Source organism: Phalacrocorax aristotelis, chromosome 4 (assembly GCF_949628215.1).
Source record: "Phalacrocorax aristotelis chromosome 4, bGulAri2.1, whole genome shotgun sequence".
NCBI classification, from domain to species: Eukaryota; Metazoa; Chordata; class Aves; order Suliformes; family Phalacrocoracidae; genus Phalacrocorax; species Phalacrocorax aristotelis.
The window spans coordinates 49,212,684-49,228,684 of NC_134279.1; the positions used below are offsets into that span (position 1 = coordinate 49,212,684).

The 16,001-nt window shown below is 36.9% G+C and overlaps 1 protein-coding gene across 5 annotated transcripts in view; it reads right to left on the bottom strand.

The window, feature by feature from the left end:
* The window catches only part of FAT1 (FAT atypical cadherin 1), a 112,324-nt gene that overhangs the window by 44,181 nt on the left and 52,142 nt on the right, over positions 1 to 16,001 (bottom strand). For all 5 annotated transcript variants that reach the window (XM_075091332.1, XM_075091333.1, XM_075091331.1 and 2 more), the window contains exons 4-6: positions 9,255 to 9,316; positions 4,009 to 4,338; positions 3,243 to 3,453 (exon numbers count right to left, since the gene is read on the bottom strand). In XM_075091332.1, the coding sequence (XP_074947433.1) occupies positions 3,243 to 3,453; positions 4,009 to 4,338; positions 9,255 to 9,316 (603 nt within the window). The remainder of the gene's footprint in view (positions 1 to 3,242; positions 3,454 to 4,008; positions 4,339 to 9,254; positions 9,317 to 16,001) is intronic.

The following is a 16,001-nucleotide window of genomic DNA, read 5'->3' on the forward strand; positions in this document are numbered from 1 at the left end:
GTTTTTCTAATTATATTTACAAGGATAGCATTCAGGTATCATGAGTGCTTTTTTTTTTTTTTTTTTTAAATGAGTTTTTACATGTTATGATTTGTAAATCACTGAATGCGTTTTATGAAAAGCCATGGCTACAGGTGAGAGGGTAAAGTTCCAAAGGTTGCAAATTCATATTTAATCAAAGAAAGAACAGTAAATACTGAAGTGGTCCCCCATTCACATGAAAAAAGGATTTTACGTTCAGAAGGTTCCATTGCATGACAGACATATCAGTTTAGGAAAGATGGGCTGGATTCTGCTTCACTGGATTTAAGACATTTGATAATGACAAAAATAATGTAATTTTTCTAGTTTTGTTGAAGGCAACTCCTCTTACTGGGGCAGCAGCAGTTTCTGAATCACGTGAATGGATATAAGCTGGACAGCATGAAAGGCAGCTTCTTTTTTTTTTAACAGGTGTACATGAAATTTTTTTTAATGGGCTTTGTGCAAGATGTCAGCTTCAGAAAGTGAGTTTCTAACTTTTCTTTTAGCTGGCATGCAACACCATTTTCTCAGATGAAGAGGAGAGGAGAATTTAATGTCTCAATGAAGTTATCTCCATTTTAAGGGAAGAGTAGGGTGAACGGGTATCTGTTCATTCAGTTTCCCTGATACAAGGACAAGCTCTCTAACCGATTTTTTTTCCTTCCTTACCAGGTGATATCTGGCAATCCGCTGAAGCAGAACTCAACCCAAACTTCTGCATCTGGTACACTGAAAGTGTAACAGCAACAGTTTTGGCCAAAGCCAAAGCTGGATGCTCTGAATTGATGCTGTATAAATGTAATGATGACAAAACAAAACAAAAACGAACCTGTCACAAATGCAACTGTGAGCACTTTGATTTCCGAAGGGTTAATAAAATAAATATTTTATAAATGTACGCTTTCATTTCAGATCTCATAATCTGGTAATAAATTATGTGATCTCAGCAGATACCTTCTGCTGTACAGTTCAGGTCACAAGCCATCTGAAAGATGTAAAATACTTCACTAGCAAGCTTGTCTCCTGGCTCAGCCAAAAAGAAAGAAAGCATGGAAAGCAAGCACAGAACACAAAGGAAAGCTGTCAATCAAATTAATTCATGCTATTAGATACAGTAAAAGAGGGCAGTAAAGCAACCACCTGTAAGAGTAGCCGATAACTTCACAACATGATCCCATATCAAACTTTCCAACACACTTTTACCACGAAAACAGTTAAAATAAAACGGTTTATTTTACAGTGTCTGGACAGGTTCTGCTCTTTCCCATTGGAGTTTTCTATATATCTTTCTAAAAATAGCAGGAAAAGATCACCTATTTTTTGTTTTAAGCATACATTAAAAATTATGTAAATGTCCAAACTGTGCTGCTGCATGCTTAGGAGGAGCAAACAATACTATCATCAGAATTCTATTCAGGTGCCCATACTGTTCAGAGTGCACAGCAGTTGAAGCAAACTGAAAAAAAAAAAAAACCCACAAAAAAAAAAACCACCAACAGAAAAATACATCCCCAATCTAATTAACAAATTTTGCTACTTAAAGACCCCAGGAAACACCATTGGTGTACCCTGTTGAAACACGCTAGACCTCTGAGGCATCTTCTATCTACTCCCTTTCATCTCCATGAATCACTCACCTTTTCCTGACAATATCCCTTTCTTAACCTTTCCTTTAATGGACTCTTTTTGGTCTATAGATGGTCTACTGGGTAACTGAACTAGAGCACACAGAACCTTCTCCTCTCTTCTGCTCACTTAAGCTATTTTTATATTTTCTGGTTTTCTACTCCCATGTCTATGTGTGTGTTAAGTTTCAGAGAACGGTAAAAAAGCAGCCTCAGTTCCAAAATACCTCTAATGCAGAGGGCTTTGGCCCTTTGAGAATGCAAGGAGATATCCTGAACTCTTTACTCCCTCTATACAATTGTAGTGGTCTCTAACCCCTTAGTTTGGCTACATACAAACACTTTTTATTTAGCTACAGTCTATTTGGATAGGAAGTAATTTTTTTTTTCCCAGAATACATTAGAAATAACCATTTAAGAAAAATCTAAATCATGTAAATATTTAATATATAAGAAATTATTATAAGTATCATCACAGTTTCTTCACACATGAAGCATGCATTTAGAGAAGAGTTGTGTCTCTTTTCATGTGCTTGAAAGTTTTCCGATAATACCCGCAGGTATTGGCATTTATATATTCCTACTACATGTATCAATTTTACAAACTTTGTTTTTAACTGTTGCTGTTACCAGAATGCCTTAGGAAATACATACCACCAAAACAGACCTTAAAAATAATTATTTTTGGTAAGAAATAATTAAAAGATGCTCTCCGCAACAACTTCAAACCATAATCATAGCTAAAATTTTCAGCATTAACCAAGGCGAAAAGGATCCTTCTCTCTCTTGCAAATGTGGTGGAAAAATCCCTATCTGACAGGGATTAAGACCAGAAACAGTTCACTACAAGATAACTCTCCTGAAACAAGGCTGTGCTATTCTCCTTGATTCTGAAGCATGTAACACAGGACAGAACTTGCTTTTAGTATCAGCTGCACAGTGAACACTCTCTGTATTCCTGGTGCTCGTAGGCCTAGTAAGTCTAAAATTAAAAAGTACTATTCATTTTGTCACCACAGCATCAATGTATAGTCATATTACTGATTAGAATTCCTCTTTCAATGGTAGAGGCTAAGGTATGACATAAGTATGAAGAATATGTACAGCAAGAGGTTTGCTGGGGTTAGGAACATTGCAAGCTTTCCTTCTAGTACCGAGTTAAGGGACAGAAAACTGAGAAGCAGCCCAGAGGACAAGAAATCAATGTGAACAGTATAATCTCTCTTTGGGTATACTATCCCAATTTGCAGAAAACTGGCATTCTATTTCTTTCTCTATCCTATAGTCTATGAGATTGATTTCATTAGTTTGAATTTCACTGACACAATATTCATAAGTCATTTCCAAAACTGCAACAGAGAAGATATTTTGCAATATAATTTTAATCTTTGATATAGAGTCGCATTGATAAAAATTTAAGTGATTTTGATTTATAATGAAATAAGGGAAAAAAATATGCATCTACAGCTAAAGAATGCCAAAGCCTTGCATTATTTAGAAGAGCGATTAAGAAACCAAGCTTCAATGAGCCCTCCAGTATCTCAGACTCCATGCATTTGTTTCTAATAATAAAAGCCCTTAAGGCATCCTTACCCGTTATGTCAAACCAAAGTGGTGTTCCAAGAGGTTCAACAGCTATTACACCAATCATGTGAGCAACTGGGTCACTTTCCATCACCGTAAAAGAAAAAAATGCTTCCTCAAAATAAATGGGCTCTGTGGGTGGGACGGGCTTTGGAATCCATTCTATGTGAAGCCGTGTAGTTGATGATTTTTGTGGACGACCATTATCTACAGCTTTAATCTGTGAAACAGACACATCTTTTAATCTACAGGATCACATAAATCATTATGTCACATAAATGGAAAAGCAGCAATAAGCTCCAAGCACGTTTGCTTGTGTGAGATCTACCCAAAAAGGTTAAGTGTCTCTCAGAGTGCCACTTGCCCTTCATTATCTGGGCAGCAAATGGAGAAAAAGTATGCAGCACCTGACAGCAGCACAAACTGTTACCATAAATTAACTTTTATTTTCCTGAAAGAGAGTCAAACTGATTGTTTATGTTCCCTCATCAAGTTCATTATCTGTCAAGCTCTGGAAAAAAATTGCAGCTTCTTGATTCACTTTCTCAATACAAAACATTTGAAATCATCCCTTACTGGGGGGGGGGGGGGGGCGGGGAACCAAAACCAAAACAACCCCACCACCACCAAACCCACAAAACAATACTTCTGGATTTCGTGAGGCTTTTTTCCTTTCCAGCAACTGCACTCGTCTGCCAGCTGCTAAATAGGAAGTGATGAGAATACAGAGAAAAGAACACTTCATGTATTCATGATATACAAGATTTTGACTCACTGAAAGGATATCATAGTCCCTTGCTGCAGAAAATTTCTTCGATGAAACCACTCCAGTTTTCGGTTCAATAAAGAATTTGCCATGTTCATCACCATCTTCAATGCTGTAAGAGATCTCTGCATTGGGGCCTTCATCTTTATCTGCAGCAATTACTCGATAGATCGGCTCTCTCCTAGCAGCTCTCTCTCGTTCTGGCTTACCACGCTCTGGAAGCCGGATTTTGTAGAACTTTTGCAAGAACTGAGGTTTATTGTCATTCTCATCTAGGACCTTCACGATCACCCGTGCAATTGTTGATTTTGCAGGAACACCATTGTCTGTTACCGTTACCTGTTTTTAATGAAAAGGATAGGGTTAGCCTTCAATTCAAACACAGTCTTTCCAACAATGCTCTTTTTATATCAGATTTTGCTACCACTGCCTGCAACAACTGTAAAGCCATTCCCTCACTTCATCTACTTAAAGACCATCATGTAAAGCTATTTGGCGAATATTTACAAAAGCCACTAGTTATTCAGCTTCTATCTTAACATTTTGATGCTTGATGTATGACGTGTAGGAGTTGATAGATGTATATTAAACCTATTTCACTATTTTGCAGCACTGTAACTGAAATATTAACTTGAATACAGGAACAGCACACAAGTGTAGTATCTCTGATAAGAGCTTTACTGTGATAATATCTTAATATACTTTCAGCCTAGTGTTTCCTTGCAACTTTTCCATTTAATAATTTGATTTTACACTTCAAAATATGCAATTCATAAGAATATAAGTTTCAGAATTTGACAGGCTTATGCACTAAAAATCTCCTACATTTTAAGACATAAAATCACTATCTAGTTTGAAAGAAACTTAAAAAATTGCTTTTTAAGGAAGATGCACATCAATATTTCCACAGACTAAATGAAGTAAGAAATTAAACCATATCTGCTCTTCCAGCAATAGTCAAAATTTCTACTAAAACACTAGGAAAGGAGTATGAAATCTTCCACGATATTAATTCTAGGACTGATCTGATGTTATTGATATGGGTAGTGAAAAAAAAATATAATAAAAGTAAGAGTGATGCTAATTTGAAGTCAGAAAACAAAAAATCCTTACATACTGTAAAAGGATCAAACTCATGGAAAAATTTAGTTCTTTAATAGGAACCTTACCTTATGACCTTAACTCTTACCTATTTAATCCCTTATTGGTTAATAAGGGGTTAAATATGAGCATATGTAAATTATTTTAGCACCTGCTTCAAAGACAAAAAGGAGAGGGGGTTTTATATTCTTGCTTCCTGCAAGAGCTCGGCTAGTAGAAGAGTTACAGAATCGGGCCCATCATTTTCTGGCTGCACCCTGCCATCCACATAAAATCTAATGGGCTCAGGCAGACACTAGGCATTTTCAAGGGATTGTTTAGCTGCTATTACATAAAGCATTTAGAACAAATACAAATTCTTCACTGATAACAGTACTACCTGATCTCTGGCAGTTTGGCTAAATGCCAATTTCTGAAGGGCATGTTTTCAAAAAAACTGGCATTAAAAACACAAGGAATAATGATGGGTAAAGACTTTTGTTTTTTCCTTTGTCAATCTTACATGTTCTTTTCCTTACTTTCTCTTGGCTGTTGTGTTGGTTTTGATTTTAGCTGTAGTACTTTAATCCTTGTGTCTCTCATTTTAAGAACACTTTTATGACCAGGTGCAGCACTCTTCCTCAGCCTTTCTATGGCCTCCCCTTCATTGTCTTTCTCTCATTCTTTTTTTTTTTTTTATTATTTCCTCCCCTTTAAAATCATCTTCCTTGACTTAATTTACCTTCCTTATTATTATATAGAAACACATAGGGATGATCTGAGAGTCACCTATGCCAGCTCTGCTGTAATTAGAGAAAACTGATAAACTGAGATATGCTCATCTAATCCTACTGGATACTTGTCAAAGCCGTAGAGAAATGATTAAAAAAATATTAAACACCCAATGTTTATAACAAATTATATGGGAAATGTGTTACATGCTGCAGGTTCATTTTGGTTTTGAGTTTGCAAGGAAGTTGCAAGTCTTTGCTGGGAGGAAGCTCCATATAGAAGTCAGTCACTACAGTAGCACTGGGAAAAAATTATAGGGAAGCTATATGGTTGGAGTCAGTGATCTTAAAAGTCTTTTCCAACCTAAATGATTCTATGATTCTAAGTTCAGTGCTGTGGAGGGTATTAAACAAAAACAAGCCCCCTTAACGCAAAAAAAATACCCTACACACCACTGATACAGAATATTCCAGTTCCAACAAGCCCACTCCAATTTGGGGAGAACAAATGTTTTTCAGGAATGCTGGTGGTAAATTCCTTCAATGGTTCTTAGGATGCTCTGGGAAATCTGACTATGGAAGAATGGAAGGATTCAAGGATAACATCCGATACAAAATAATGAAATGAATACTAATGGAAGACTGGAATTGAATCCTTGATGAAAAAATGATTTTACATTGACATGAATGAGGACATGATCAGATAATCTTTTTTTGTTTTCCCTTTCTCATCTATTTTAGGGAAGGAAAAATGGAAATACAAATGAAACATGGTATACCTTTCAAGCCTGAAGGAGATGAAAAAGCATGAGTAAAGTGATTAGCCATGACAAAAACACATGAAATGCAACAGCTACCATCTCTAACAGATGGCAGGATTTCCACATATATGAATATCAGTTCCCTTTAGTACTTGTAATGGAACACCACTATGTATCTTTCAGTTTGAAAAAAAAAAACAAAAAACAACAAACCAAAAAACCCAACTCAAAAACCAAAACACATCCCAAAAGAGGAAATTCCAAGGGGTACAGAATAACTTGCCCATTAACATAAAATTAGCATTGCCCTGAGCCAAGCAGAAAAAAACAGGCAAATTTAAGGAAAATTTTGTTTGATTTGAATGCAGCATCAGTTTTGAAGGAATTACTAACAAAACGAATGGGATACTAAGGTATGAGAGAATACCATGAAGCTAAGCTGAAATAATTGCATAAAAATGTGCCAGTTGGCACTCAGAAAAAAGTTACAAGTTGGGAATAAAAGAATGGGGCATATTAATTCCTATTATGTAAGCAGGAGTGCAATCCAGGATCAAATTTAAAAGCAAACAAGGAATAAACCCACCAACCCATCTGGTCAACATTTCAATGCTCAATTAATTAGCCAGATGCTCAGCACTTGGCTCATAATATTGCCCAATCATTCTGTGCATTTCTGGGTTTCTTTCCGAACTATTTTCAAAGGTGTCAACGTAAAACTAACAAATGGGAAAATTGCTACTTTGGGCCACGCTGCCTGTCATTCTTGCTCTGTACTTAAGAGTTCTTCCACTGGATACTTCATAGACTTTTATTTAAAACTTTAACAACCAGCTGGGATTAAAAATGAAGGAAGAATGAAGAATTATAAACGATACCAGCAGGCAAAAACCAATATTCCAAACAAAAGTGCAGTCAGCTTAATCTGCTGTCTTTATAGGGAATACTGACAACAGGAGGATTTATGTACCATTGTGTGATGCTGTAACATTAAAAAAAGAAAAACCAAAATACTTTGAGTTCTGTACAGGTTATCTTGTAATAACTTCGGTGAAATTAGGAGGCATGACTGCTAGCAGACAACAGCCCAAGAAACTACGCTACTAGTGTGATCCCTGGCAGATGTTTCGGCCCATAACAAGTAGCGCACTCCCACATATAGCATAGCTGCAGCCTGAGAATTCACACAATTCAGGCACCGTTCTCAACAGGCCGCTTGGACACAGCCACCCTTTTCCAGGGATAAGGTATAAGCAATCAAAACCATACTGTGCCAGGTGGCTTCAGGGTCAGAAAATGATCCACAGCTCATTTTACTTACTGTATAAATCTAATGCAAAAGCCAGCGTAGGAGTAAAAGTAATGAGATACCAATTTTGCAACCAATACACATAGCAGTGGTCAAGAAATAAGATATGACTGACATAAGTACTTTGGGAATTTGACACAAGCAGATTTAAGGAGGTAATTTAAAAAGAGAATGATATAGTGACTTTAAAATTTACAGCAATAAGGTGTCTAGTACTGAACCAGATTTGCCAATTAATTAACTTTGCTATTACTACTAATAGAAACACACTGCAGAGGAAATTCCACCCTATTGCTACTTAGGTGCAAAGAGTTCTTTCCAAAGCTGATACAGAAATGAAAATAATAAAAATTTGGTCCAACGGCTCCATTAATCCAGCTTGCAATACACCAAAGGGATAGAAAAGGGCCAGGAAGACTGTCTGAAGTTCTGCAGAAGGGTAGTTTGTGATATCAAGAAATACCATTCACCTCCAAGTCTATGCAGTCCTTGCATTCGTATTAGAAAACCTTTCTACAGATTTCGTAAGGTTTGGGCAAGTCCAGACTTGCTTCTCTGGCTTTAGTGTTAGTTTTGCTGACTCACATGCAGTCCTTTACCAATCAGGAGGAGAGGCTCAATAAAGGTTCCAGATAAATCTTAGTATGTATCACTGTGAATATTAAGCCTTCATTGCAGGTGAAGTACAATGCTGTCACACTGCATGACAACACCGTGAAACCAGAAGACTCCCAGTTATCTACATGTTTTTCTTTCATGTTTTACAGAGAATGAGAATAGCTATAACATAAATTCCAGGCAATCGATTAAATGTAGCTAAATAAAAGAAATATGTAATGAATTTCATCCTCTTGGACTCTGAATCTATAATGCATATTTTGCAAATCATCTACTTATGTGACAGATAAATATGATACGCAGAAAAAAGGTCTATTCACTTACAATCTATTTGTATTCTCAATGCTAAAAAATGATTCTGCATTTCTTTTTCAGAGGTCTATATTCAGCACAAGGCAGGCTGAAATAGCTATTCCAGTAATTAGTGAGGGGGGGCGGGGAATCACAGGCCTCCTTTTAACAATCATGCTTTCGTACCGTTTGAAAAAAACCTTGGGTTACAGATATACAATAACAAAAAATTGCTTTCTACCCATATCTTAACTGTTTAAAAAAAAGAAAAAGTCCCAACTTAGTGTTTATAAGATAGGTAGTTTTGTGCACCACAATATAGAAGCAAATTACTTAAAAAAAACCCATGAAATCCAGCTCTCTAAATTCTTCATAGAGTAACCAAGTATGGTTACTCTTTTACTCTCTGTAAAAGAGCAATGACCTTACAGTTACTGTATTCAGAGAACTAAAGAAATCATTTACCTCCAGTATGTGCTCTCCCTGCTGCTCTCGATCTAGTTTTCTAGATGTGGTTGTAATTAGACCTGTAAACATAAAAGAATAACTCATCAGATCCTTCAAGAAAATAATTTGAATGAAGGTTAGGTTAAACCAGTAGTTACCGATATATCCGATTTCAATTTCTTCTTAGGTGGTCTCTTCTATTTTTGCAGAACTTACACTTTCATTAAGGGAAAGGGCGAGGGATTTCCAATCCTTAATGGCCATTAAAATATTCTTTGCAATCTGAAAGCTAAGCTGTTGTAGCCCTTGAGACAGACTGTTCAATTTTCCAACACATCTGTGCATGTCCTTCTTCTGACAGGAGTAATGTATGTAATTCTCTCATATGAAGTCTTGTTTTCAGAGGGTGTTCATATGCCTTATTCAAAGGTTGCTTACGCACATTATTTGAATAATTGCCAATCTCTTCCAGAGAAACACCTGCTTATATTTTTAGCAATAACAACAGAAAAAGGATGACCTGAAAAGATGCATTAATAGTGGAAACCAGAGCAATTTGTGTGTTTTGGCTTGATTTGGCAACGACAAGGAGACAAAGAGTCGCTGTTGGCAATAGGAGAGAATGAGGACGAGTTTTTGATGCGTGATGTTAGATTTTCTTGCAAGAGTTTGATACACCTTCACTGCAAGTTTAAGAAGGCATGATGAGTTTTGCTTTAAATGAAAAAGTCAAAGAGTAAGAGGTGACAAAAAGACAATGAAGTCTAAATAGAAAAGGATCTTGTTTGAATTAATTCTTCCTAAGAGTAACTTCAAAATTTTAACTACTGAGTTTCATGAAAAGTAAGCTCAGTCAACAATCAATTAGAGTTGAATGGCTTGCTATGGTATGCCATGGATGTGGACACAAGAGATACCTCAGTTTCTCTGCTGCACAAAAGCCATTAGACTGTTCGCAGGTACAAGCTGGCCCCAGAAGCACCATCGCTGTGTTCATGGCACTGAGCCTGTGCTAGTAAATCCTGCTAGACCCAACCTGGCTTTTCACAGAGTAAACACCAAGATTTGGATTCACTCAACTCAAGCCACTGTCTGCCAAAGCATCCCATATTCCCTGTAGCAGGAATCCAGCATATGCTAGATACAGAAGACACTGCAGTGTCATGAGACCTTTTACTCAACTATCCCAGCTTTTTACAGTGGCGGGAAAGCACTGCCATCTTGATCCTTAATTGTCAAGCTGAAAAACAGGGAAGCAATTACCCAATTAAGGACACAATAGAGATCAAAACACAGGCTGCATAATTCATGTTCCTTTTTCTAACCATAGTGTAAGCCTTTTATTAATAAGACCTCTTATAAGCAAAATTAAAATCCATTTGTAAAGCTTTCAAGGTTGATCTGCTGCAAGAAAAAAAGCCTTCAGTTTTGTCTCACAGCTGATAAAAAAATAGAGCGTGTAAGAAGAGCAACAGAGACTTATTTACTGAAAAGAGAAAGGCCTATAGAAACACAATACATACCGCCACTGCATAGCTACTCAATGCTCCTGTCAAAATAGATTTGTAGTCTACTCATACCAACAAAACAGACAGCCTGTACTAAATAATAGGAACAAAACGTATACAAGGCAATATTACAACCATCAAATGTTCAAAAAACTATTCTTCAAAAAATACATAGTGCAAATAATGGCTGTTTTAATTAGGGCCAAATCTGTCCTTGTTTTTCCAGCAATTTGGTTTGCCATTGTATTAAATCCATTATATACACCTAGTATTCTAGATGAAGATCTAGTATCTTCTCCTACTTTATCTTTTTATGCTTTTGATACTGCAAGTCAGCTATCACTTTTACATCCCATAGAAGATATGTATGTTATTGTCAGGATACATCTTAGTGGTATTATGAAGTAATTGCCCTTAATTACAAAGAAAGTTGGAATGAAACAAAGGGAAAAATTTTGCATTACTACTGTAAATTTTTGGGGGGAGGAAGAGAGGGGAAAAAAAAAAGGATGCGGCAACTCTGTATTAACCTCCTTGAGTTAATAACTTGCTATAGAGATTGCAGAGCTGTGAACAATGACAAAATATTTTTGTCACATATCCTAAACAGAGCTTTCTCCTAATTTCCTGGCTGAGGCCAAGCCACACCTCTTCTTTCCACAGGCTCTATGGGGAACAGCACAGGACTGTTACTTGGAAAGGGACACATGGCAGAGGAGATGCCTCCTCTGCTTCCCTTAAGCAAAGGGGCTTGTAAGTCATTTCAAGAAATGCAAGCGCCCCTAAACACCTCTTTCTATCAAATACCTCTGGAGAAAGCCAGCACAAGGCCTTCCATGAAGCATTAACTGTAACTGAGACTCGTCACAGTTGCCAGAGGAAAGGGTAAATTTCAGCATAGCCACTAAAGCACTTGGCACTTGAATAGCTGGGTTGAAGACGGGGAGGATCTCAAAAAGCACAGGCAGAATAAAGTAATTCCAGCAGAAATATCTCATTATGCTTACATTTCTCTGAATATTCAATATTCAGTCCATACTCAGTGACAGTATTGGATTCCATCTCTCAGCAGCAGCAGCAAGTAGAGAATTGCTAACACATGAGAGCAGAAAGATGGTACCTTTCAACAGTTTCCTATACACTTTTCCCCCAGCAAGAGCCATTAAGACTCGAGCCACCGCTAATAAATGTCAACTAATACTCCAGGGGCAGGGGAAACCCCAACAACCAACCAAAAAACCCTGAAAACAAACAAAAACCCACCGACCCAAACAAACAAAAAACCCCCACGCTTTTGCTGCAAGCACTCCAGACAGAATTCTGCTATGTACCACTACTTTACATACTACAGTCTGTAAAAGAAAGTCTAATTCCATGTATTTTCTGTTAATGATGCGGGTCAATATCACTCAAAGAGGTAGGCAGAAAAATATCCAGTAAGAACAAAATATATATTTTTTTCATCTGTTAAAACTTCCAGTCTTTTCAACCAAGCATGGTACACTTCTGTTAAAACACTTCAGACCAATAACAGAAGGGTTTAGTCTTCACCATATATATCCTGTATATTCAGCAGAAACTAATGCCAACAAAGGAAATGTAACACTTCTGGATTTAGAATCACATACGCATGCATGACATTCTTTTTATTAACTCTTTACTGCTAGCTACTTTCCTAAGTAAAAATTTTGCTTCTGTAAAGTGTTTCACTAAAGCTTCAGATTTAAGATCAAATCTAAAAGATTTGATTATGGCAATCTCTAAGTTTTTCCATCTTTTCCAAGTTTTTGTATATTATAAAATGCTTAATGCTGCCGACAGTTTTAATCAGTTGTTGAAGGGCTTTTCTGAATTAAAGCCACGATAATAAGGTCAAGTGTTCCTATGCAGTGTGACTTTTGTGACTGCCCATTAAGATGGTTGCGAAGAATCTTTGGACCTAATATAACTCAGCACCCTGCAACAAGAGCCACCATTCTGTTCCTTCTACTGAAAACGAAAGTTCTTAAAGTTTTTAGATTGTGCTCCCTCTCTTTTCTGTTAACAGTTTGGAGATCTCCTCGCCATGCCCCTCCCTCTATACAAATAAATGAATAACCACACCTTTGCATTCACTACATCCCCACAGAAGTGACAAGTATAAGATGATTTCAATTAATCTCTGAAGAAGTCTAACATAATCGGTTTCAAAATCCTTGTTATGAGGAGGGGAGAATCTATTCCCTGCTGAATGACAGAAATAACAGTGTGTGTGAGAAACAGAGCACTGTGACAAAGCTTTCATTTTCGAATCAAAACTGACTCACTGAGCGTCATTTTGCAGTCATATTTTCCTGTTTTCCTTCTGCCTCCTCTTATCACAACACACACGCCCCCCAACACACACGGACAGACAAAACCAACAGCTCCAATAATTCACATCACTGACTATTATTCCATCTGGAAATCAACACACACTATGGCAAGACGGGTCAAGCATCCTTGGGAAAACACAAGTTTATAACAAACATTTCTAAGATAATAATGAGAAAATAGTATCTCTAGCAGAACTGGTGTGATTTTTCTACTCAGTAATGTTTCAAAACTCACCTCATCAGAAACATTTTCATAACAGCAGCTTCATAATTTAGAGAGACTGCATAAATGACAGCTGTTCTGTCTCATTAGCTGGACGGTACTATAATGAACTGGAACTAACTGTAAACATCCATAACAAAACAAAACAAAACACACAGACCAGTAACAAACAGAATTGTATTCTCCCTTCCTTCCTTGAGTTTACATTCTGGGGATTATCTGCTGTCTATCTGAGGTCTATTGAAAAATCAGAATACTTACAACTATATTCAAATAACATTTACCTCGTATTTCTATTCTAATTAGTATTAAAACAAACAGACAACAATGCAACTACAGTATTCAATTACATAAATATAAAAAAAACCTCTACATTTGGAATAGAACATAGCACAAGGGAGCTGACATTAGCAGGGATTTATTTTATCCCATATAAGCTTTCATCTCAGTGCCCAGTTACATCATGTTACCTCTGTATCTGAAAAATAGCACATCAGCAACAGCTTCCATTCAATGCTGAAATGGCAATCTCTTTAAAAAAAACATAGAACATTAGAGGTGGGCACCACCTTAAAAATGTTAACATTAATTCCATGCTACTAGCTATCTTTATGGCATGGATGATCTAGTGATGAAAGAAGTAGCATCAGAAAAAGTGGCCTTTGCAAGGGTCGGAGGAAGGCTCAATATTTTTGTCTTGCTGTGTATACATCATGCATTCCCTACTACAGGCATATCTGCAAACACATGCATTTGGCTTTACACAGATTTTCCAACTGCACATTCAGCCTGAGATGAGGAAGGTTCTGAATCTGGATGGGATTTTGGCTGGTAGCCAGAACTAACCCACCACAATCCAAAAGACTAAATCAGATGCCAAGTCTACTAAGTTGCCTCCAATGAGTTTGAACCAATAGGCTTGCTTTGAATGTAGCGTAACATGAATTGTAGAGTATGAAAAGAAATGCAGTCTCCCTGATCTTTGAATGCACTGACCCTCCAGGTTTAAGGAAACATGGAAAGCAGCTACAACATTTTTTATCACCAACTTCAACAGATACAAGACAGTGGAATTAAATATAAGGGAGGTCACATTTTGTTGATGAGATTTTTTGTCTTCTGTGTTGAATGCAAACCATAACCAGTCAGCCGAAATTGTTTCTCTGGACTGCGTTAGTGCAACTCAATTAGTTTAAAGATTTAGATCAGTTTACTTACAATGTATTATTCTTATTTAAGCTCTCATTCCCTGACTTCAACTTCAAAAATGACAAATTACTAATGAATGATAAACAAATCCAATTACCTTGGTATCTTCTTTACAAGGTCTTACTATATATTAACATACTTGACAATCAATGACCATCAGAAAAGGCCTACATTTCCTTTCTAAAGATGTTCAGATATGTTTTTTGGCAAGACTGTAGCCAATCTTGTCTTCTATGTAAGCCAAGACAAGGCTTCATAGCCAAGGTAAACAAACAGGTTAATAAAAACAGGTCAATGAAAAGTAATAGAGGTATTTAAGAACAGATTTCAGCTTTGCAGCTGACAAAATATAAACTCCATGTCTTACCAGTCATGTATAGATGATGATTATAGGCTAGACAGTGTGCCATTGTAATATATCACCATGAAGGGAGACTGCTGAGTTAAAAAACAAACAAGATCAGCTAACCAGCTATCATACTGGAGAAATCATACCATAAGGGAACTGAGAGCTTTGGTTCACATAGTCCTAAAGAGAGTTCCTTAGCAATTTGACTTGCTTTTCATTCCTAAACTCTTTCTTGTCCTAAGTGCCTCAATAGCTATCAATAAAACCAGCAACAGAATTGTCACCAGTAATTTTCAAGTGCTGAAATAATGACTGTAAAAATATAGTCCCAAAAGAAACTATCAATATCATTTACACGCACATTAAATGGTTACAAATGCCTCTTCTACTCAAGTAAAACATTTAAAAGCAATAATTTCTGTTCTTTCAATAAAGACTGTAAAAAATGTTACCACTTTTCAAGAGAAATAGAGAGCCCAGGTTCCTCTTTCCACTCTCTTAGTTAAGTACTCTATCCTTTAGCCAGAGTTATGTTGTTGCTTGCTTGTTCTCTATGGCCTCCTGAGTCTTACCTTTTTTGCTATACAGTTGTTCAGGTAGAACAAAGATCACTTCTGCCTAGCACAGCTTACAGCCTGTGGTTTGGCAGACGTTTCTAGGCAGTTTAAATCCACTTTGGGGGCTAAAGGTGTAGTTTTCCACTTCATGTATGAACTTTCTGATTGGGGTATTTTATAAAAATGAGTTACACTACCCTAAAAATAGATAGATTTAGCAAAAATTAAAAGGGAGACTTACTGCAGCACACTGTGCTGAAATCAGTGTTTCCCTTCTGTTAAGTGTAGCATGATTGCACTCAACTAGTGCAGTCTTTCACAGCTTCTGTGCCTTTTCCCCTTCAATTCCCATCTGCAGCAGTTCAGGCAAAAGCCAGCAGGACATTCCCACAGTGTACAGGCACCTAGGTGAACTCCAGACTAAAAGTCAAAAATGCTTTATAGAACTACACACTCTATTTGCTCTTCAGATCACTCTTTATTTAGGCACTTCCTTATTCCTGTTCCAGATACTGATGCATATGCTCTGGATTTCACCCACAAAAAACATTTTTGGCACGTTTAT